The 24,767-nt window shown below is 40.4% G+C and overlaps 1 protein-coding gene across 2 annotated transcripts in view; it reads left to right on the top strand.

The window, feature by feature from the left end:
* The window catches only part of Il1r2 (interleukin 1 receptor type 2), a 40,250-nt gene extending 17,761 nt beyond the window's left edge, over positions 1–22,489 (top strand). For both annotated transcript variants that reach the window (XM_045148227.1, XM_004651688.2), the window contains exons 3-9: positions 497–758; positions 6,877–7,057; positions 10,002–10,176; positions 13,810–13,872; positions 17,509–17,644; positions 20,255–20,397; positions 22,305–22,489. In XM_045148227.1, the coding sequence (XP_045004162.1) occupies positions 497–758; positions 6,877–7,057; positions 10,002–10,176; positions 13,810–13,872; positions 17,509–17,644; positions 20,255–20,397; positions 22,305–22,489 (1,145 nt within the window). The remainder of the gene's footprint in view (positions 1–496; positions 759–6,876; positions 7,058–10,001; positions 10,177–13,809; positions 13,873–17,508; positions 17,645–20,254; positions 20,398–22,304) is intronic.
* Positions 22,490–24,767: the final 2,278 nt, after the last annotated feature.

The raw sequence follows: 24,767 nt of genomic DNA, 5'->3' as shown, positions 1-24,767 counted from the left end.
TGTTATAAAAAACAACTATGAATATTTACACCTTGGCAAGTGGTAAAAGATGTTCCCTGCCCATTTTCTTTGCTTGGATGTGGGTTATCTTGCCAAGGAGAAAACCAAAGGTGTGTTGAGTTTGCTCTTATCTAATCTAAAGGTAACTTTGAATTAGACAATGTCATAACCAACCTTTTTGCCTGAATTCAGTGGAGTTCTACTTTTAATATCGACAAATGAAAAATATGGTCACATTTTAAATGTTTTCTTAAAATCACAGAATTGAAAATGAAATTGATGGTGGCCCTGGTTTGTCATTTGGGAAGTTTGAAGTCATAATAGTAGAGGATGTTCATGGGACCCTGGGTTCAGATCACTTTACTCGGACATGAGGCATCTCATTCAATTGTGTCATTTTGTGGTCTTCTGTCAGAACTAGTTTTGGCCTGGGGATGTGGGAGGTTCTATTATCTGGACAGTTTGGGACTTAAAGCCTTTGATTTCTGTCTTTCAGTGACTGTAGATAACTGCCAATTTCGTGGCAAGGATTACAAATCAGAATACAGGCTGGAAGGAGAGCCTGTGGTTCTGAGGTGTCCTTTGGCATGGCCTTACTTGAAGGCATCAGACAGCTCCCAAACCCTCCTGACCTGGCGCAAAAACAACTCTGATCAGCTGATTCCAGGAGATGAACCAAGGATGTGGGTCAAGAATGATACGCTCTGGATTCTGCCAGCTTTGCGTCAGGACTCTGGTACCTACATCTGCACCCTTAGGTAAGCCCCTCTGAGATAGGGCTGGGGAGGCTTGACTGCAGGAAGACTCTGGTAAGGTTTTTCAGTGACAAAATTCAGTGCACAGGTGACCATGCACACCATGCTTTCCTTGCTGCTCCTAATGTACCTGGACATTTTTATGGCTCTCTTCTTCCCATCATGCATATTGTCTTTGCTAAAGTGTCACCTCTTTGGAGAGATCTTCCCCAGTCCTGTTGGCTGACACAGCAGTCTTCCCTCTCCTTACCCTGCTGTTATGTTTCTTCACAACGTGTTTCCTGTCTGACAGAGCCATTCCTGAACAAGTATTAACACTCGTCTACCTCATCAGACTGTGAGCCCCAGAAGGGCAGAGACTTGGTCTGTTGTCTTCACAGACAGGTCTACACAGGGAGGAAGCAAGAGATAGATATAGAGCCCTGAGTAGAATTTTAGTGTGGGGTGGGCTCTTAGGAATAAATTTTCCAAAAGTATATTGCACAGATGAGGGAAGCAAACTTGTGTAAAATGTTTCTGGGGACAGGATATGGGGGGGGGTGCTCTGTGGTAGAGCTGATACTGAAAACCTTGATGCATGACTAGTTTTCCTTACTTTTCCCCCCCCTCACTTGTTCTTTTTTTCTTTTTCCCTGAGATAGTGTACCACTTTAGCCCTGACTGACCTGGAATTCACTATGCAGTCTCTCAGGCTGGCCTCAAACTCAAAGCAATACTCCTGAGTTCTGGGATTAAAGACATATTCCGCCATTCCCAGCTCCGGTTGTCTTTTCTTTTTTAAAGTATGTGTAACAATAAATTTACCATCTTAACCTTTTTAAGGGTACCACATTCAAATGCATTCTCATTACTCTGCAACCATCACCACTACCCACTCCAGAACATTTTCATTTTCCCAAGTTAGACCTCTTTCCTTAACACTCTCAGCTCCCGACAACCACTATTCTACTTTCTGCTTCTATGAATCTGACTACTCTAGATATGTTTGTAAATGAAACTATATAGTATTTGTCTTTCTATGACTGGTTTACTTATCGTATAGTACTTTTGAGGATCATCCATATTATAGCATGTGTCAGAATTTCCTTCCTGTTCAAGGCTGAGTGTTGTTATTTCATGGTACATGTACCCATACCATACTCTGTCTAGTTAATGCATGCATGGACACAGGTTGGTTTTGCCTTTTGTCTATTGAGAATAATGCCAATATGACTATGAGTATGCAAATATATGTTCAAGTCACTATATTCAAAATTTGGGGTATATATTCAAAAGAGAAATTGCTGGATCATATAGCAATTTATGATTTTTTTTTTAAGGAATTGCTAAACTTTTCTGCAGTGGGTGCATGATCTTACATTCCCTCAACAGATGTATTTCTATACTATGTGCCAATGCTTGTTATTTAAAAATTTTTTTGGTTTATTTTTATTTATTTATTTGGGAGCGACAGACAGAGAAAGAGGCAGAGAGAGAGAGAGAATGGGCGCGCCAGGGCTTCCAGCCACTGCAGACGAATTCCAGATGCATGTTCCCCCTTGTGCATCTGGCTAACATGGGTCCTGGGGAATCGAGCCTTGAACCCGGGTCCTTAGGCTTCTCAGGCAAGTGCTTAATCACTAAGCCATCTCTCTAGCCCCAATGCTTGTTATTTTATTTCCTTTTTTAAAATAATAGCTATCCTAGTGGGTATGGGATAGTATCTCATTATAGTTTTTTGCTGTGAGTTCGAGGCCAACTTGGGGCTATAGAATGAGTTATAGGTTAGCCTAGAAGTGAAGGCCTGGAGTGAGGTCCTGCCTCAAAAAAGTCATTGTGGCTTTGATTTGTCATTCCTTAGTGGTCAGTGTTGTTGAAAATTTTTTGATGTTCTTCATGCCATTTGTGTATCTTGTCTAAAGTCAAGTCCTTTGCTGTTTTTATTTTTTTTAGCTTTTTATTTACAGTTTCTGTATATATAGACAATATACCATGATAATAACCCCTACCCACCACCCTCCTTTTTCTTTGTCCTGAATCTCCCTTCTACTGACTCCCTTCTTTCTGGCTAGTGTATCTTCTATTTTGATGGCATCAATTTTCCCCCTGTTATTCAGGTCTTGTATAGGTAGCATCCCTTACTATGAAGTCATGAATCCAACACCTACTTTGCATCTGGAAGACAGTGTTGCAAAGGACTCCTCTTCTGGCTCCTACATTCTTTCTGCTACCTCTTCCACAATGGTCTCTGAACCTTGATGGGTATGACACAGATGTCTCTTTTAATGCTGAACACTCCAGTCATTTCTTTTTGACAATTTGATGAATTTTGAGTCACCCCAGTGGCCACTACCATTTGAAGAGTGAAGCTTCTCTAATAAAAAGTGAGAGTAGCATTAACATATGGATATAAGCATAAATATTTAGAAAGCAGTTTTATGGGCATCATATATTCATTTGGCCAATGGTAATAGTTTCCTCTCTAGTGGGACTTATGACCTCCACAGTCACAGACTTTTGGTTACATTTTCAGCACCAGGTGGGAATTCCCTCCTATGGAGTAGGCCTCAAATCCAAGCAGAGAGCAGTTGGTTTCACCTATAACAAACATACCACCATTGCACCAGTTGATATGTCTGGCCTTGCTGGCCAGCTGTGTTGCTTGTAGGGTCCACTGCTCTTTAAGACCACTGATGGATTTTCTCCTCCAATAGGCTGTATTTGTAGCATTATAACTGGCCAACAGGGAGGAGACTTTGTCAGCTTCTAGAATCACATTGTTCATTTGTTGTTTTTATTGAGCTCTGGGAGTTTTGAATATTAAGTCTTTATCAGGCATATTACTTCATCAGGTCTATAGTCTCTCAATCTGTGAATTGCTTATTCAGTCTTATGAGAGTGTCCTTTGCATAAAAGGTGTAATTTTGATTCCTTCCAAATTATTTCTTTTATTGTCTATGCTTTGGGGTCAGGAAATCACTGCTAAATCCAATGGCATGAAAGTTTCTTTCTTGGAGTTTTATAGTTTTAGCTCTTTTTTTCAGGACTTTGACATTTTTGAATTAATATTTACATGTAGCATGAGGCAAAGTTCTAGCTTAATTTTTTTGCATTGGCTCTCCCATTTTCTTAGTAATATTTTTTGAAAAAATTCTGCCCTTTCTGCATTGACTAGTATTGACTTATCCTGTTGGTTCTTGATGTAAAGCTGTAGGCCATATGTTCATGATATTCACAGTTTCCTGGCTAGGTTCTTCCGAAAAGGTTTGGACATGACTTTGGCATCACTGGGAAATAGCCTTGTTTCTCCAGATGGATGTCTCTGCCCTAAAACCTCTGCTTGCTCTATCCACTAGCTAGCCTTAGAGTCCTTCTACACTACACAAATTCGTTAAAGGAGAAAGGTACCTAGGAATATTTATACATATAAAGAGAACTAGAGATAGTGACCTTCTGTAGCAGATGGCTTTAGGTTTGCTGAGATGAACTTCCAGACCAGGCACAGTTATGGAGGAAGGGATATTTATAGAAGTTTACAGATCCAGGGGAAGTTCCGTAATGGCAGAAGAAGCAGGCCTGTTTTCACAGGTCCAAGCAGAGAGAAAGAAAACACAAGCCAAGCCAAATCCACCCAGCACACTTCAGGGACTCCAACTAGGCACTTTGCATATCTTTTGATTGAAATCTCAAATCTACCACAACCGCCTTAGGGCTGGACCCTAAGATCCACCTCCTCCAACCAGTTGGCTGCAGATCTAAATTACAAACTATAATAAAACTGAATACATTGGGCCATCTATTTAAACTACCATACCTCCTTAGCACAAAGTAATTATTGGTGACAAGACTTTTAGCCCTTTTAGGTTTTGTGTTGAGATTTAGAGCGCTGAGAGAGGGAATGGTGAAGTGATTTATACACATACTTGTGTTGTGAATCTTTCCAAATAAAATCCAGCTTAGCACTGCCATCTATATGTCTCACTCCCTCTCTAAAAATTTAGGGACAAGTTTGAACCTGTTAGTGAATTTTGCTTAGGAAGCAGGCAAGAGAAATCTGGATATCTTATTTTGCAGCTGCAATAAATGCTGCTTTCTCCCTATGTTTTCTTCCTTATTTAGAGTAAGACAAATTATATCTTTCTTTAAGGGATTCTACTAAGAAAACCTAATGGTATCGCAGGGAAAATGGAATTTGGAATCAGAAAGATGTAGATGGGAATCTTAGCCCTCCACTTTCTATGTTGATATTCAGGACTTACTTTTCTTCCTTGGAAAGGAGGTTTTTTGGGGGGAGTGTTGTGTGAGATCACAGTGCTGGGAGGATCTTAAACTGAGAATGTCCTGGTAGCTGGTCAAGGATATGGAAATGCTTTCTTCCTGAGGTCTCCCATAGGGCTATTGAGGTGATATGTGCTAGCATCTGGGAGAAGTGAGCTTAGTCATGTGTGTCTTAAAGTTAGTTAGTATATCAGAATTAAAATTATAACAAATGCTTATATTTCTGTAGGAAAAGGAAGGAGCTCTGAGACTGATGGGGCAGTGGGAACCCCAGCATGTCAGGCATCCAGGAAGGTTTACTTGGTTTCCCTTTGAGCCTGTCTTTATTTTAAAATTTATTTAATTTATTTGAGAGAGAGAGAGAGAGAAGAAGAAGAGAAGAAGAAGAAGAAGAAGAAGAAGAAGAAGAAGAAGAAGAAGAAGAAGAAGAAGAAGAAAGAGAGAGAGAGAGAGAGAGAGAGAGAGAGAGAGAGAGAGAGAGAGAGAGAGAGGGAGAATGGGATGGGCGTCACTGAAAATGGACTCCAGATGCATGTACTACCTTGTGTATCTGGCTTATGTGGGTCCTGGGGAATCAAACCTGGGACCTTTGACCCTGTAGGCAAATGCCTTAGTCACTAAGCCATTTCTCCAGCCCTGACCTTGTCTTTTGATTGAGCTTCAACTAGAGGGAGAAACCAGCAGCTGTCTACACATTTTGACATTTGTAGACACGGACATGAGATGGCATGAGAACAAATTCCCCGACATCCCAAGTCTCAGTATCTTGTCCCATGGGAATTTCCAGATCAATAATGTGCACAGACTTGTAACTCTTAATATGTTCAGTAAACTTTGCTTTCAGAGAATTACTCTATCTTATAGTTTTTCTCAGAGTCCTTTAGTTGATGTTGTAGTACTTATACAGCCTTAGGAAACTGCTTAAATTTTATTCTTAATTTCCTTAATTTAAAAATGACATGGTAATAATTTCTACTTTATAAGGTTGGAGAATAAATGAAATAATATATGTAAAACATTCAGCTCAGAGTCACCTTTTTATGACATACATGATGGCCATTCTCCATGTGCACACTCTTCTTTAGACTTCTCATTTGCTTTCCTTCAGCTTATAGTGAGATTATGCATTTCAAGGTGAGAGTTAATTTTCTGCATTTCTTTGTGCATAAATTGTTTGCTCATTTCCTTTCTATTGGTCTGATATTTTATTTTCATCTTTATTGAATTACTATATTCTAGCCTTCTATCCATTTCTTCCATATTTTCAGCAAGAGCTTGCCTTTCTTTTTCTTTTTCTCAATTTTAGGGTTTTGGTAGAATTGGCCAATAACAAAAAAGTTAGAAATAATACTAAGTTAATTCCCACATGCAGTATTTCCATTTTTTATAGTCTTAACATTAAGTTTGTTATCTGAAACTGGAATCCAGTTGGTAAATTCCTAAGGGAAGTGTAGGGAATTTTATTTTTTTATGGAGATAGTATGTCTTGGGGAATAATCTGTCTTGTTCCTTGGACCATGAAGTCATTATATATTGAAGCTGGGTTCATGCATTGAGGAATTTGAATGTTTTAAGAACCTGTGAAAACGACTTGGAGCTAGCTGTTAGCACTGGAATCCATCTTGTGAAGGATCCTTCATGAAAAGCACAGGATACAGCATGGCTTCTACACAATTGTGATATGATGTTTTGTTGTCTCTAAAGAATTTAAGATAAATCAGGTAAAATCCTAATAAAAAAAATTGCAGACACAGAATTTAATGGAGTTGGAGAAATCATTGTCTTACCATTTATTGCTTCCTTATTTTTCTTTCTCGTTCTTTCTTTCTTTCTTTAATTATTTCTTTCTTCTTTCTTCAACCAGAAATGCTTCTTACTGTGAAGAAATGTCCATTGAACTTGGGACATTTGAGGATACAGAAGCTTCCCTGCCACTCATCTCATACCTGCAAATTGTAACCATACCTGTCTCTGGGTCATTAGTATGCCCTGATCTGAAAGATTTCTTCCCCAACAAAATTGATGCAAAGATTCAGTGGTATAAGGTACATTTGAAAGCAAACAATTTAACTGTCATTTAAACATGTCTTAGCAGCCATAAAAAGTTACATAATCCAATTTCAAGTACAATACATTCACTTTATTTATATGTATAATTAATATGTTTATTTGTCTAAATGTAAATTAGATTATATATATACATATATATATATGTATATATATATATATATATATATATATATAGTAAAGAAGTTTCTGTTAAAGCACATAATCTTTGTGGTTAAAGAAGTAACTTAGATAAAATTTCCCTTTTGTGTGGTTGAATAAATGCCAAGTGTTTTAATGGCTCTTAGTGAGGTAATCAGGCATCCTTATGTAGAACACCTGTTGGCAAATGATAGCCTAGAGCCATAGAGAGCTGCCACCTGCCTTTGTGTAAGTCATAAGCCAGGGATAATTTTTACTTTTTTTTTTTAAAAATATTTTTTATTTATTTATTTGAGAGCGACAGACACAGAGAGAAAGACAGATAGAGGGAGAGAGAGAATGGGCGCGCCAGGGCTTCCAGCCTCTGCAAATGAACTCCAGACGCGTGCGCCCCCTTGTGCATCTGGCTAACATGGAACCTGGGGAACTGAGCCTCGAACCGGGGTCCTTAGGCTTCACAGGCAAGCGCTTAACCGCTAAGCCATCTCTCCAGCCCAATTTTCACTTTTTAAATGTTTGAAAAAATTGGAAGAATTCTTTGGTAGTGACCATTAAGTTCAAACTCCAGTGTCCATAAATAAGATTTTATTAGAACACAGCCTGCTCATTAATTTATGGATTGTCTGTGTCTGTTTTACACTGAGTTGTGACAGAGACCATGCAGACTGTGACTGTGCTTAAATATTTCCTATCTGGCTTTTTCCTGAAAGAACTTGCTAACTTCTACTCTAGATAATAGATTGATACTTAAAAGTACAGTATTTGTTTAGTCACTGGTAAGACTAACTCCTTTAATCAATGATAAGTTAACCAGTTGAGTGGTATAAGATCCATACATGTACATATATGTACCACATCATTTTAATATTGGAAACTTTTTAAAAAAATATTTTATTTATTTATTTGAGGGAGAGAGACTGGAAAAAAAGACGCAGATGAGGGGGTGAGAGACAGAGAGATAATGGGAGCACCAAGACCTCCTGCCACTGTAAACAAACTCCGGATGCATGCACCACCTTGTGCATCTGGCTTTATGTGGGTACTGGGGAATTCAACTCTGGCCCTTAGGCTTTGCAGGCAAGTACCTTAACTGATAAGCCATCTCTTCAGCCCAATATTGGAAACTTTTAAAATGATTTTCTGAAAGTAGGACAAATAGCTGGCCTTATAAAAATGCTAGGTGAGTTGTAGAAGGCCTGCTCTTTTAGTTTGGAAAGTGCAGGGAGAGGACAAATGGGAGGTTTTGCCTGCAGGGGCTAGAACAGTGATCCAAGTTTGAAACTTTGTTCCTTCTTTAAGCCATGGCTAAGTTACTTCCCCACTTGAATCTGTCTGCTTGTAAGAAGGCAATTAGTAAATCCTACAGCCTGGGATTGTTTTGCAGATGAAAGGGAGTAAAGTGTATGAGTAGAGTGCTTCACATATAAATGGTGCTTAATAAATGGGGGTGAACAAGGATATCATGATGGTACTTAACAGTATTGGGTCCCTCCATAATCATGCATTACTAAGCATGTACTGTACCAAGCCTGTTTTAAATGACCCAACAAGCAATTTAATAAAGTAGGGACTATTGCTTTCTCCTTTTTATAATTGGCAGAAAACAGTAGGAACCTATTGAAGGTTATAAAGTTGGCAGCTAGAGAAGCCAAAACCCTAACCCCTTGCTCCACACTGAGATAACTGTGGTGCTGGGCCCTACTTACTTATTTGACTACTCAAGCTAGGGGCCTTGGAATCTCTCCTTTCAATTACACAATGCTCCATGAACCATGTGACTGACACCCAGAGCAAGGTTAAGAAGTGACTCAATATTTGATTAATGCATATTCTCAAACTTTGATCATGTTTTCTTTTCTTTTCCAGTTTGTGTGTGTGTGTGTGTGTGTGTGTGTGTGTGTGTGCATGTATGTATGTATGTGTGTGTGCCAATGCTTCAAACTCACCATCTTCCTACCTCAGCTTCCCAAATGCTGAGATTTATAGGCATGTGCCACCATGGTTTAAATGGAACGTTCCTGAGGATGTGGTGTGCTCTTTAGGCTTCTTTTAAGTCTCATTCCACTTTTTTATACTGGAGACGTGGATCTTGAGTCTTCTGTTTTAATTGGAACTTCATGTCCATATAAGAACTGCAGACTCATTTATCCCACATAGTTTTTCTCACATGTTTTTCTATTGTTATAACTCCTAAAATTGAAATGATTGTCAAAGAAATTTCTATAATATCTCTGCCAAATATTGTCTTTTAAGTCACTATGACTGTTCAATAGTGGTCTTTCTGGATATTTCTCATAGCCAGTAGGAGGCAGTTAGGCCATAATAAATATGTTCATATTTTAGATGGTCTATTCTTTCAAGGACAAATAAATCATATGCTTATATGTGCATGCATGTATATGCATCTATCTATCTATCTATCTATCTATCTATCTACTCTATCTAATCTATCCATCTATCATCACCTATCTACTAACAGATTCCTTTTTCTAAGTGGGGCATGGGGTCACAGACCTGTAATTCCAACACTCAGGAGGCTGAAGCAGGAGGATCATGAACATGAGGTCAGAGTGGGCTACATAGTGAGATGCTGTCTCAAAAAAATCATTTTCTTAAAAGGCACAAATAAAAGCATGCCCAAGTGACAAAATTGTTAAAGTCAATAAATATAAGGGGACTTCTTGGGCTGCAAATTCAACCTGCTTGCTAATGATGATGTGATTCATAGTAGTTGAGATCTGTATTAGTCCATGATGTAATTAGAGCATGTTTTCCCTTAAGGGCTCTGACCTTCTGGATAAAGACAATGAGAAATTTCTGAGTGTGGGGGACCCCACTCGCTTATTCATATCCAGTGCATCCGCTGAGGACACAGGCTATTACAGATGTGTTGCAGCATTTTCCCATGAAGGCAGGGACTACAACATCACGAGAACTATTAAACTCCGTGTCAAAAGTAAGTACTTACTGTTGAGGCATCTGTCTTGCCTGGCTCAGTATGAAGCATCAGAAGAATAAAGGCAGGTTCACTTATGTGGTGTGAAACATTTTTCCTGCAGAGTACGCATGTCTGCTCAGCCCAGACAGGACACAGACAAGGGACCGAAGCACAATTGCACCAATACCAGTCTTGGTGAACCAATGTTTTTCTGGTGGGAGGGGTTACTTATAGGATAAGGTGAGGAGTTACTTACATAACATGGTGACTCAAAGGCCATGGCATCATAGAGAAGCCCACCTCTGCATAGCTGCTGACTTAGGGAGCCTGCATCTCTGGAGCCCCTGCAGTCTTGCTGGCAGCTCTGCCGGGTAGGTCAGAAAGCCTCCTTGCCAAGCAGTTGTTTGACCTTAGGGAAAGACCTTTTAAGTTTTACATCTCCCAGATTTAACCTTTGAAGCCCCTGAGCTCAGGAGAGAATGTTTCAGTTCAGAGAAAATTGCTGCACAACATTGGTTAGTTTCTGTCCCTCAACAGTTGTTTACAAATCCTGTAACTTTGGGGAGTGGTCATGTGACTTTTTATGGTTCAGGTCTCCTAGACTTGTTATTTCTTGACAACCTCCTTCCTTTGGGAGGGAATATTTCAATTCAGAGGAATTTGCTGTACAATAACTTTGAAGCCCTTGAATGTCTCTTGTATGAAGGGAAAGGAAAGTGGATATGCCAGTTATTTTAAAGACTATGTAAGACATGTGTATGACCCTTTGAAAGGTGTTACAAAGAAAAGTGAATGAACAGTTAAGAAATTAAACCAGCCTTTTGAAAAGAGTGAGGTTAAAACCCACCACAAGAGGGGGCCAAACAGAGGTTTTCTTGGATAGTCCCTTTGAAAAATCCACACATGGATGGTTTACACCTTCTGGAATGGTGGCCAGAACACAGTTACCATACTTCTATGTATAATTGTAGGATACTGAGTTTTTGGATTTTTACCTGTAGGGTTATTAATCAATTGACATATCCACTGGAATTTTTTTTCTCCCTAAAATATCTCTAGTTGCTCTTGATACAGGTTGAATAGTACTTATTTGGAAGCTTGAAACTAGAAATCTTTAAGATTTTAGATTATTTTTAAATTTTGGATATTTTGTATGCATAATCTTGGGGATGTACCAAGGACTAAATATGAAATTAATTTATGTTTCATACATATCTTACACATATGACCTGAAGTTAGTTTGATGCAATGTTTTCTTTTTCATTTCTTTTTTCTTCTGAGACATGGTTGTGGGCAGTATACAGGCTGTATCAGAATGGCTGTGTGGTCCATGGTCTATAGTCTGACTTCTAACTTAAGATCCTCTGGACTTATCCTTTGATTGCTGAGACTATAGGATGGCTATACAGTATTTTAAATAACTATGTATATAAAACAAAGTTTAATGGTGTGAAGTTTTTCACTTGTGGAATCATATCAATGTGCAAAACATTTCAGATTTTAGAGTACCTGAATCAACTGGGCTTGAAAATAGTGTTGTGGACAGGATTGGGTAGCACTTAACATCTTTAAAAAGTGCTGTGTGTCCTGGACTCCACCCTGGAGAATATGCTATTTCTCCCATGTACTAAGCAGCTAACACAATTGGAGTCTTTTAAGGGGACTTCAGAGAATTTTGGAAACTTTAAATAATTGGTCTATGAGGGAAAATACTTCTTTTTACATGATTGAAGGATTCTTTGGTATTATAAGGAGCATGATATTTCCTATGAATTAAGCCTCCTGATTATACTTCTTTTCCTGTCCTGTGAGAATTCATCCATATTAACTCCTTGTTCCTCTCGTACTAGTGTGTGAAACCCCCATTATTTCAAGCGGTCATCAATCCTGGTTGTGCGATACTGCAGAGGAACACCAGGGGGCGGCCAACCTACACATTCTATTGTGTTTGAAGTTAAACTGTGTCTCCGTGGTTCTCAAAGGGTGCTCCCTAACCAGCAGCTGTGGCACCACCTGAGAACTAATTACACATGCACAATGTGTGGTCCTGTGCAGATCTACTAAACTGAAAACGGGTTTGAGATGCTGAAATCGCAAGTCCTCCCTTCCCCCTCAGATAATGCTGGTTTACACTCTACTTTGAGAACCACTGAGATGTCTGATCCCAAAGGCCTGTTTCACCCCCTTGATTATCCCAAGCTCTCTGGTAACAATGCAATTTTGAGAGGCCACATTGAAGAAGCCATATGCTTATAAAGCTATGCTGTTGATTTGTATGAGGATTTTTCACACATTTTAGAGGAAGAAATGCTGGTAAGGCCAGTTTTGGGATAGCCTGCACTATCCACTTAGTCTTCACCTATGATTTTGGAACCACTTTAATGCCCAGTTTCTTAGTTTATAAAATTTAAAAATATTTTTGTTTATTTATGTATTTATTTATTTTTGAAGCAAGAGATGGGGGGAGAGGTGAGTGAACCAAGGTGTCTTGCTGCTGCAGACTTCAGATGTATCTGTTCCTTTGTGCATCTAACTTTTGTGGGAGCTGGGGAATCGAACCCTGGGCCATTAGGCTTTGCAAGCAAGTATCTTTAACCACTGATCCATCTCCCCAGCCTTAGGAACCCAGTTTTTTATATATTTTATTTATTTGAGAGAAAGAGGGAGAGAGATATAGAGAGATAGAGAGAGAGGGAGAGAGAATGGCCACACCAGGGCCACCAGCCACTGCAAGTGAACTGCAGATGCATGCGCCTCCTCGGGCATTTGGCTTATGTGGGTTCTGGAGAGTCGAACCAGGATCCTTTGACTTTGCAGGCAAAAGCCTTAATCACGCTACCTCTCCAGCCCAGGAACCCAGTTTTTTAAGTTGGTTCTAATCCTTTGGAGATCCACTTCAGCCTCCCCAAAGAGTTTGTGTTCTTTAGTTAAGAAGGCATTAGGGAGCAAAACTGGGCTGCTGTGTATATTACTCAGTGTGGGATTAGCTTTACAAACACATTACTATATAAATTATCATTTTATAAAATATTTATTTTTATTTATGAGAGGGGGGTAATGGGAGCACCAGGACCTCCAGCTGTTGCAAACGAACTCCAGACACATGTGCCACTTTGTGCATATGTCTTATGTTGGTCCTGGGGAATTGAACATGTGTCCTTAGGCTTAGCAGGAAAACTCCTTACCTGCTAAGCCATCTCTCCAGCCCACAAACATGTTACTTTTTAGCTCCTTTCCTTCTCTTGAATAAGTACATCTTCAGTGTTTTGTGGTGGGCATTTTGGAGGAGTGGGAGCACATTTTTAATATTTACTCTATACTTAGCAATACCTAGCCTGTGGATATCATCAGTGTGTGTGCATTCAGGAAGTTGGGGAGAGCACTAGCTAATTGTTTATCGTAGAGCAAATAACAAAGACCATCTGTCAGAGGAATGTGTAACTGTGGCCTCTTCCAGTAATGTCTTTGTTGGGAAAATCACTGGCCAAAGAGGATCAATTTTGTAGAGAGCTTGTTTTCTTTGCCAGACAAAGGCTGATTCTTACAATAGGCAACATGGTAAAGGATCACTTTGTCAAATAATGGAATCTGAATCTCAGCTTGAAATGAAGACGTTTCTAATGTAATTTCTTTTCTTTACAACTTTCTTAGAAACAACCATGGAAACCACTCCTGTGATTATTTCTCCCTTAGAGACCATACCAGCATCTCTGGGTAAGAGCTGCAAGGATTGTGCAACCTACATGTCCTGAAATCTCAGCACTAGGGACTTGGGACTTGATTCTGGTGACCACATCACCCTTTGGGGACCTGAGTGGAAAACTTAAAACACCAGTGTGTGGGGCTGAGATGGCCAATACAAGAGAATATTTTTGTTTGCCAAATATTAATGAGAATGGCATTATTTGAAAACAAGAATACTTTTGTTCATGGAAGTTCCACCTACAAAAATAAAAATGTAAAAAGGTGAATATTTTGGCAACAGTTGTTAACTATAAAAAAGGACTAACAGCAGAAACCTCTCAAACAGCTAGCATCTTTATTGGCTTTGACATAAGTCATACTACTAAAATTTGGCTGATGCTTAGAAGCACTCTAAGACTCCATTTGAAGTCACATAAAACCAGCTGTGACCACAGATAGTTTCTTGTTTATTGAAATAGCTGAGCAAATCATTGCATGGTATAATTAAAAAGGGCTACCAGCAAGGTGTGGTGGCACATGTCTTTAATCCCAGCCCTTTGAAGGCATAGGTAGGAGGATTGCCATGGGTTGGAGGCAAGCCTGGGACTACAGAGTGCGTTCCAAGTCAACCTGGGCTAGAGTGAGACCCTACCTTGAGTAAACCAAAAGAAAGGGGGCTCTGCTTTTTACCTCATGTTGGTGCAAGTTGTCTTGAGCAGTACACTTGTTGGATGCTCCATCATAGGGGTCAGTGGTGGCCCATTGTTGGGCCATACTAACTGCTTTCTGAGGCTCATAGTGAGGTGAGATTGCCAGCTATTGAACTTCTACTGGGAATTCATGAAACTCAACACTAAGTCTGTAGGTCATTTCTCCCATTTCCATTAGGAAAAGCCATCCAAGGGAGCCTAGTGACACCATGAAGTTCAAAAAGCCACCCACAGGGTCAGATTGGGCTGCAGACTCAGGTCTGCATGCCAGGGAAGCCCATATACACCCTTTTCTGTGCTTGTTTCTGTGTAATGCTTCTGCAGCTCTGATGTGCATTTCTCAAGGCCTGGTTTAAATACACACACGCACACACATATGGAGAGAAAGCAAGAGAGAGGTTATATTCTTTTATCCTTTTGCCCTGCTCCCATTTCCCTGGTGGCCCTCCTCGGTGGGGTTTTGGTCTTCACTGTGGGGTCATGAAGGCCTCAGTCAGTCCCTGTGGGGTGAGGGTGGGGGGACTGTGCCTCAGGGTATTCCTACTCTGTAGCTCTTACAATCTTTCCACCACCTTTTCCCTGATATTCACTAAGCCATGACAGGCCTGTGTTGAGTTTAGAGTGCCTTTTAAAGGAAGATTTTTAATAGTTTAAACACTTTTCTCTGGTGTTAGGTCTGGATTTCAAAATGTAATTGTAGGCCATAGAGGAAGAGGGTTTGGTGTAGATGCTGGGACTGCTCATTGAAGCCACTTGACCACCTCGGCTCTATCACCAGCTGTTTGAAAGTCAGGACACTGGAGCAGTTGCTGGTACTGCCTGGACCCCAGAGCCCAAGCTCCTAGGAACTGAGTGGAGCCCAGTTCTCCATGGGTTGCTCTGAATGCACTGAAGTGCATGGTGGAGTCACATGACCCTCTACCCCCTTCCCCAGAGCTGAGGCTTTGCACATGCTAGACACAACCCAGGTACAATGTATGTGTGCAGCTCTGGCTGGGACAAGTGTTTGTTGCAGTCAGGTTTGCATTGCTGGCAGAAGTCACCCAACCAAGAGCAGCTTGTAGAAAAAAAGGATTTATTTTGACTTTCAGACTCTAGGAGAAGCTCCATGATGGCAGGGAAAAATGATGACATGAGCAGAGGGTGGATATTACCCCCTGGCCAGCATGAGGTGGAGTGCATCAAACACTGGCAAGGTGAAACTGGCTATAATACCCATAAACCTGACCCCAACAATACACCACTTCCAGGAGACTTTAATTTCCAATTGCCATCAACTGGGGAGACTAGCATTCAGAATACCTAAGTTTATGGGGGACACCTGAATCAAACCACCACAGTGTTTAAGGTCATAAGCATGACAAAGGGCAGGGAAAAGCTGACATTCTGAGCGTGGAGTAGGGACAGGTTCATTAAAGGCAAACTACAGAAGGTATACTCCCAGGAGGAAGAAAAGAGTACATAGTATTTATCTTTTCTCTCTCCTCCTCTTTGTTGAATTAGAAAGAAAAATATCTGACTAGGCAGAAAATATCTCATGCAATCATACTGTATAGCTGTAGAGGATGCTACATAGTTGGTTTTAACTCTAGCCCAGGCTTAACTGGAATTTATTATGTAGTCTCAGGGTGGCCTTGAACCCATGGTGATCCTTCTACCCCTGCCTCCCAAGTGCTGGGATTAAAAGTGTGTGCCACCACACACAGCTTGGTTTTTAATTTTCATTTATTGATTTTAAATATTTTATATTTATGTATTTGAGAGAGAGAGAGAGAGAGAGAGAGAGAGAGAGAGAGAGAGAGGGAGAGAGAAAGAAAGAATGGGCATGCCAGGGCCTTCAGCCACTGCAAAAAAACTCCAGCTGCATGTGCCACCTTGTGCATAGGGCTTATGTTGGTCCTGGGAAATTGAACCTGGGTTCTCTGGCTAAGCCAGAAAATGCCTTAACAACTAAGTCATCTCTCCAGCTCTGTAGTTGGTTTTCAAAGGATTAATTCTAATTGAGCACCCTCTTGGAATGGAGAGTTCTAAGGAGAAAATGTGAGCGCTGAGACCAGCAAAGGGCAAAAAGAAAGAAAAAGAAATGATCTGTATATTTTGAAGTAGTTAGAATCAACTTTGGAAGAAGGCAGCCTTTGAATTTAGTATGCTCTGCAGATGCTATATGGCTTGGTGAAGCTTCTCAAGTTCATGTGCTTTTGCTTTTGAGTTTTTTTTTTATTTTTTTTTAATATTATTTATTTATTTATTTATTTGAGAGAGACAGACACAGAGAGAAAGACAGATAGAGGGAGAGAGAGAGAATGGGCGCGCCAGGGCTTCCAGCCTCTGCAAACGAACTCCAGATGCGTGCGCCCCCTTGTGCATCTGGCTAACGTGGGACCTGGGGAACCGAGCCTCGAACCGGGGTCCTTAGGCTTCTCAGGCAAGCGCTTAACCGCTAAGCCATCTCTCCAGCCCGCTTTTGAGTTTTTAACCTGCTGAAAAGTTATGCTGAAGGTGCTACAGATATAACTGTTAAAACTGTACTTAAGGAGCTGGACAGATGGCTCAGCAGTTAAGGTGCATGCCTGCAAAACCTAAGGACCTAGGTTCCACTCTCCAGTTCCCACGTAAGCCAGATGCACATGGTGGCACATGCATCTGGAATTCGTTTACAGTGGCTAGAAGCCCTGGTACACCCAATCTCTCTCTATTTCTATCTCCCCCTCCCCCACCTGTGTCTCTAATAAATAAATAAATCTTAAAAAAAAAAACCCTGTACTTAAACAGAATCATTTGAAGAAATGACCTCTTCTTGTAAGAAAAGGATTGGATGAGCTGAAGAGATGGCTCAGCAGTTAAAGGCACTTGCTTGTAAAGCCTGATGGGGGAGGCATGTGAGGAAGGGCTAAGATTTCTCTCAGCATGGGTGCTGGGTTCTTATAACTTTTGTGTTGTTTCTTGCTATCCACAGGATCAAGACTGATAGTCCCATGCAAGGTGTTTCTGGGAGCAGGCACACCCTCCAACACCATTGTATGGTGGATGGCTAATGACAGTTTTATCTCACTTGCCTACCCAGGAGGGCGTGTGACTGAGGGGCTGCTCAGGTAAGTAGGAGAGGGTCATCTGTTGTGATAGCTCTTAGGCTTCACTTTATTATGAAGACAATGTCACATTTAACGTGCCATTATGACACAAACTGCAGTAAAAGTATCTTTTCTTCTATCCCAAACTGTTGGAATTTTAGAAGTTTAATGTTTGAATGTTGCTAAAGCTTATTTTGAGAGGCTAGAGAGATGGCTAAATGGTTAAGACTCACCTGTAATGCCTAAAGACCTGGATTCTATTCCCATTTCCCTCCCTTCTTTCTCCTTGCAAATAAATAAAATATTAAAAATATCTTGAGAATCATACATTCTCTAGACATACCTAAGTTGAACTGCAGTTGACTAGTTGGCTCTACATATTTATTTCTCTGGAGAGATGGCTCAGTGGTTAAAGGTACTTACTTACAAAGCCTGACCAGCCAGGTTTGATTCCCCAGTACCCACATAAAGCCAGGTACACAATGTAGCACATGTATCTGGAGTTTATTTGCAGTGGCAAAAGGCCCTGGCCTGTGCTGAGACACTTTGTTTTCTTTCTTTTAAAAAATATTTTAATATATTTATTTGTAAGCTAGGAGGTGGGTTGAGGGGGGGAGAGGATGAGCATGGGCATGCCAGGCCTCTAGCTACTGTAAACAAACTACTCCAGACACAGGCACCCTTGTGCATCCAGCTTTGTAGCTGGGCACCTCAACCACTGAGCCATCTCTCCATCTCTCCAGTCTTTCTGATTTTCTTTCTTCCTTCCTTCCTTCCTTCCTTCCTTCCTTCCTTCCTTCCTTCCTTCCTTTCTTTCTTTCTTTCTTTCTTTCTTTCTTTCTTTCTTTCTCTCTCTCTTTCTTTCTTCTTTCTCTCTTTCTCTTTTATTCTTTCTCTCTCGCTCTCTGTTTGCAAATAAATCAGTTAAAATATTTTAAAAAGATTTATTTCTTCATTTTTGCTGGTTAAAAATATTTTAGAGTTAGTACATTTCCATTCCCACTCTGTCTCATCACTCTTTTTTTCTTTATTAGTTATAAACATACTCAGTGTGTAAACAGCCATGTTGGTGATATCGTTAGCCTCCTCCCTGTCCTCCCCCCTCCGAAGGGACCTCTTAAACATTTTCATGAAGAGTCTGAAACCTGAACACAGTGTCTGTATTGGTGTGCTTATTCTATTTGTCCAAAAGCTGTGGCTTCCATGGTCTCTGAAGATGAGAAGGAAAGAGGCAATAGTTTAGTTTTTGTAAATATCCATCTCTCAAAAATGTTTTCATAGTGGGAAACTAGATCAGACCTTGTCATTTGATTATGAGGGAGGCCAAAGTTAGTTCCCAATTCTAAAGTATTTTTAAATTTGTAGTTTTGAAACTTGGAATAAGCCTAAACTCTTGCTTGCCAGGTTTTTTTTTTTTATTGTTTCTGGAAATATTAACAAAAACATTATTTTTAGGGGTTGGAGAGGTTGCTCATCAGTTAAAGTCACTTACTTATAAAGCCTACTGGCCTGAGTTTAGTATCCCATTACACGCATAAAGTCAGATGCATAAAGTGGCTCATCATCTGGAGTTTGTTTACAGCAACAAGAGGTCCTACGGCAACCATGCTTACTCTCTCTCTGTCTCAAATATCTAAATAAAAATATAAAAAGTTCTTGTTTAAAACAAAAAAAGTTCTTGGGCTGGAGAGATTTCTCAGTGGTTAGGGCACTTACTTGCAATGCCTGACGACCTGAGTTCAATTCCTTAGTACCCATGTAAAGCCATATGCACAAAGTGTCGCATGCATCTGGAGTTTTGTTTGCAGTGGCTGGAGGCCCTGTGCATCCATTCTCTTTCTCTCTCTCTCTTCTCTATCTCTCTCTTCTTGCGAAAAATGAGTATTTTTTTAAAAAGTTCTTTATGGATGCAACTTAATGGATAAAAATGATGTGTTAGAATAATCATTTGCTTGCAAGTCCTTAGTGAAAAACCTTGGTCGCAACTAACTGCTCAATATCAATTTACTCATACTATTAATTTACTTAAAGGAAAAAAAAATCCTCTCCAGGAAAACCAAAAATGGTCCTAATGAATCCACTTCAGATGCTTTTATTCCTGTGAATAGATGTCCTCAGCTTGTGCGAAGGTTTCAAATAGCAGCTTCCCCAACTAGAACACTTCCTCTAGCCTGGACTTGAGTTTCTACAGTGATGGCTAGCAACGGAAATGAAGGGTAGATGCCACTGAGGGCTGGAAGTCCTGGAAAATTCCTATGCTTCAAAATGTGAATCATTTATTGATGAGAAAGTCAAATTTCTCCAAAAGTGGAGTTTTATGTCCCCACTTGAGTAGTGCAGGTATTTTTGTTCAAGGATGTTTGAAACATGGAGGTTTCAGTCTAAACTGAAGGGAGAGTATCTGCTGTCATTTTAGCGCATGTCCTATGACAGTGAACAGTTCAATCACATATGGAGTTTCAGGAGCAGGCTTATAAATTCTCCCAAATAAACATCAACTATGATTGCAAATTCTAACTGTATGAAACTTGATATCAGTTTAAAACAACAGGTGATCCTAATTTGTGAATCTTTGATGAAGCAAGTTTGCATCTGATGTGTCATGTTTGAAGTGAATGTTTTCTCACTCAGCCAATATTCAGAAAATGACGAGAACTATGTCGAAGTGTCACTGATTTTTGATCCAGTCACAAGGGAGGATTTGAGCACAGATTTTAAATGTGTTGCCCATAATCCACGGAGCTTTCATTCACTACACACTACTGTTAAAGAAGGTATGCTTGTGGGAGACACTAAAGGGAATAATAACTTGTTGAATGTTCTGCGGATGCAGACACAATTCTGTGTTGCTCAAATGATTCCTTGGTGGGTGCTGAAAGAAAATATTTTTTTTTTCCATACCATGGAAGCTGGACATTAGGAAATAATGTTCAGATTGAAAAATTGAGATGCAAACTAATTTTTGGGAAACATAAAGTGACTCTGTGATGGACTTCCAAATATCCGTAGTCCTCACAAGGCTCTGCTGACCTCACATGGTCTCTAGATGGGGATGTGTCATTCCTTATCTCCGTGCTGAAAAGCGCCATCCTGCAAGAGATACTGCCAAGGTTCAGGGTCGCTTTAAGGTCAAAGCCACTAGGCAACAGGAAATAAATGCAAAGCCAAATCTGCCTAATGTTTATGTAAGAACAGTTAAAAAAGAAAGACAAAATCCCAATTTCTGACCCAAACTGATTTAGTCTTTATGTTTGAAAGAGTAATGCAGTTAATGTAGTGTCTCTTTATAGCCCCAAGACAAAGGCCTACAAGCCAAAGTGATCCTGAGCAGGAACCTAATTGGCACTCCTGGCAAGCTTGGGGTAGTCAGGAAGGCGCCAGTAGCTCCACGCCTCATGATTTTCTGGGAGGCAGCTCTGGACAAGAAGAAAACTAATGACTTGGTGAAGCCTCAGAATAGGAAGAGATACCCAGCACAGCTCCAGCTGGGCTCTGAACCTCACAGGCGCTCATCTACCCAAGAGTTTTATCACACATCCCTGACCTAGCCCCTGGCACCTCCACACAGACTCTCCCGGGCAGCCAAAGGCTACAATTTACCTGCTCTTTTCAGATTGAAGTTTGAGAACTAGAACTTGTGTGCACAGGGTGGTGTCCCAGATCACTTCCTTGCCAGGAGGGTGATGAGGTAGTAGGTCATAGATTTGGAAGACAGGGTCCCACAGAGAGCAGCTTCTCCATTCTGGGAATCAGATTAGTGAAGGAACCTAGGCTCTGCCAGGTCCTCATGCTGTAAATTTAAATTTTCTATTACCTGAGCTTGACTTAGTAGTGTGTCTGTCTCTGGGCAAGCTATGATAGCCCCCCAGTACAGCCGAGCCTTCCATTGACATTGAGAGGAACATGTACCCAGTCTTTGAAATTATAGCTTCATGTATTTCAATCCATGTGAACTGTGAGGGATGACAATCCCCTAAAGAATCAGGTTAAGATCGTGTTGGTTCCTGAATGACAGGGCATACTGTGGCAAATAATAGCTTAAAAATATGGCCTCCTATAAACCTGTAAACCAACCCTGAGACTCCAAGGCCCCGAGGCAAGAGATCAAGAGTTTGAGGCAAGCATGGGCTAATATAGCAGACCCTATAAAAAAGGAGAATTCTGGTCTCACCCCTAAAATGTCTGTTCTCTTACTACCTTTAAATTTTTTATTCACGGTCTTGTCCTATATTTCCATAACAAAAATGCCTAGAAATAGAATATAAAATAATTGGACCCAAGCAATCACCTTGGCATTCAAGGGTTTTCTTTCAAAGTTTGTGTTTTTCTCCTTTGCTTCTATATGTACAATCCAAGCCCCTCCCCTCATGTGCAGAGGGCACTCTGCTCCCTGGTCTGTCATGCGTGCCTAAGTGAGATGTACGCAGACACATCTGAAGTGCGCGGTCCAATGCCGGACCACAGACCCTTGGCTCCTGTCCCCACTTGGCAACATTCTGGCAATCGGATTTTGTCTGCCTTCATTCTTAAATAGCTTTCACTTGGGTGTGAGGAATAAGCTTTCTGGAAATTAATGCATATTTACTAGGAAAACCTGTTTTTTCTCTGTAAACCTGTTCTGCCCTGTCATGTTCTGCAATAATACACTGATCTATGTGATGTTCCTTTCTTCTACCCACAGTCACCTCCACATTCTCCTGGGGTATTGCAATGGCTCCCCTTTCGCTGGTCTTCCTGGTTTTGGGGGGAATATGGATACATAAAAGGTGCAAACACAGAGCTGGAAAAGCATATGGCCTGACCAAGCTAAAGACTGCCCACCAAGATGTTTCATCCTACCCCAGTCAAATAAAGGAAGTAAAATAATGTCAATTCAATCTGTGTCCTTTCTTAAGGTAATGGTTGTGACTTGATTTTTTTGCATACTTCTGTGTGTAAAGTCTGTATGTATGTATGTATGATATGCACATATGTGTGAAGATGAACATGCCCCACGTGTGTGCATGCACAAGCCAGAGGAGAATGCTGGGTAGCCTTCTCTTATTGTTCATCCATGTATTTCCTTGAGATGGGGGTCTGTGCTTCTATCTTAGAGCTGCTGTCTATCAATGAACCCCAGATATTGTCTAGTCTCTGCCCCAACTGACTGGGGGTTCAGATGTGTTTGGCTGCACCAGCTTCTTTTAAACTTTTTAAAAAACCCACTTTTATTATTTATTTATTTATTATTTGAAAGAGAGGGACAAAGAAAGAAGCAGACAGAATGGCTGCACCAGGGCCTCCAGCTGCTGCAAATGAACTCCAGATGCATGCACCATTTTGTACATCTGCCTTTGCTGCATGCCATGGTGTGTGCACGTACACACACACACACACACACACACCTTAGAAAGAAATGCAGAAGCAAAGTGTCCTTAGACTTGAATCAAAGTTAAAAATCATCCACAGTTCTTCTGAAATGTATCCATTCCTACAATAACAGTGTGCTGTTGCTAGGCTTCATGAGAGATGAGTAAGATACAGTTTGTCTTCAGGAAGAGAGGATTTCATTCAGATTCTGGAAACGATGATTTAGAGATGCTAAAGCAGAAGAATCTATAGAATTTGACAATTCTTTGGGATGGTAATCTAAAAAATAGCAGTTAAAGTTGAATTAGGACCATCAGAAAAATGTGCACACTGGGAATATCTTAGGGAACAGAAAAATAGACTAATATATTCTATTCAGCACTTCTGAATATGAAGAGAAAGGAAGAGCTCTGAGATTACTGTGTTACATGAATTGGAAAAAAAGTAATCAGAACCTCTTTTATATCATACATATATTAATCAGAACCTCTTTTTATATTTTATTTTATTTATATTTGAGTATGGAGGGAGAATGGGAGCAACAGGGCCTTCAGCTGCTGCAAATGAACTCCAGAAGCATGTGCCACCTTGTGCATCTGGCTTGTATAGGTCCTGGGAAGTCAAACCTGGGTCCTTAGGCTTTGCATGCTAGTGCTTTAACTGCTAAGCCATCCCTCCAGCCTAGAACCTCTTTTTATATTTTATTATTTATTTATTTGACAGAGAGAGAGAGAGAAACAGGCACACCAGGGCCTCTAGCCACTGCAAATGCATTCCAGATGTGTGCGTCTCCTTGTGCATCCTGATACATGAGTCCTGTGGAATTGAACCTGGGTCCTTTGGCTTTGCAGGCAAACGCCTTAACAGCTAAGCCATCCCTCCAGCCCCAAGTCATCTTTTATATCATACACAAATATATAACACCATCGATAGTGTATGACACATGATGTTGACTATAATATTCTCCTATGTCTAGCTGAACATTCTTTTCACAAAGTCAAATCACACAGGATATATTGAGCTTATGTTATAGAAAACCCTTGATTCACATATTAGGTGAAGGGAATTATGCAGCCACATTCCATGTTAAAGAAGCACAAAAGGTACATGATTAAAGTATCTCTGTAAACAAAACAAGAACAGCAAAAATTCTAGAAGGCTAAGTGGGGTTAAGTAAAACAACATCAAATAATGAGAAAATGAGTGTGGTGGTTTGGTTCAGGTGTCACCCATAAACTTAGGTGTTCTGGATGCTATATTCCTGGGTGATCGTAATTTGGGAATTAAAGCCTCCTGGAGGCAGTGTATTGTTTGAGGTAGGCTTAGGGGTGCTATAGTCAGCTTCCTTTTGCCAGTGTTTGGCACACTTTCCTGTTGCTATTGTCCACCTGATGTTGGCCAGGAGGTGATGTCTACTGTCTGCTTATGCCATCATTTCCACCTGTCACCATGGAGCTTACCCTAGAGTCTGTAAGCCAAAATAAACCTACTTTTTTCTACAAACTGTTCTTGGTTGAATGTTTTCTTCCAGCAATGTGAATCTGACTGCAACAGTAAAGTTGGTACAAAGAATGGGGTCATTGTTGCTAGAAACTCGACTGCATGGCCCTTGGCCTTTTGGAACTGATTTTTGAGAGGAGTGTGAAAGGATTTGAAACCTTGGCATAAGAGATGCCTTGAAGTGCTCTAAGTACAACTTGATGGACCATTATGGTCAGAGTTTAAAGACCTGAATGCAGTAAGAACTAAGGACTGTGATGTTTGGCTTATAAGGATGAGAAAGAACTTTGCCTGG

The sequence above is a fragment of the Jaculus jaculus genome, chromosome 4, assembly GCF_020740685.1.
Source record: "Jaculus jaculus isolate mJacJac1 chromosome 4, mJacJac1.mat.Y.cur, whole genome shotgun sequence".
In the NCBI taxonomy this organism is placed as follows: Eukaryota; Metazoa; Chordata; class Mammalia; order Rodentia; family Dipodidae; genus Jaculus; species Jaculus jaculus.
Note: the sequence above shows the minus strand (reverse complement) of the source record. Positions and strands in the feature narration are given on the sequence as shown.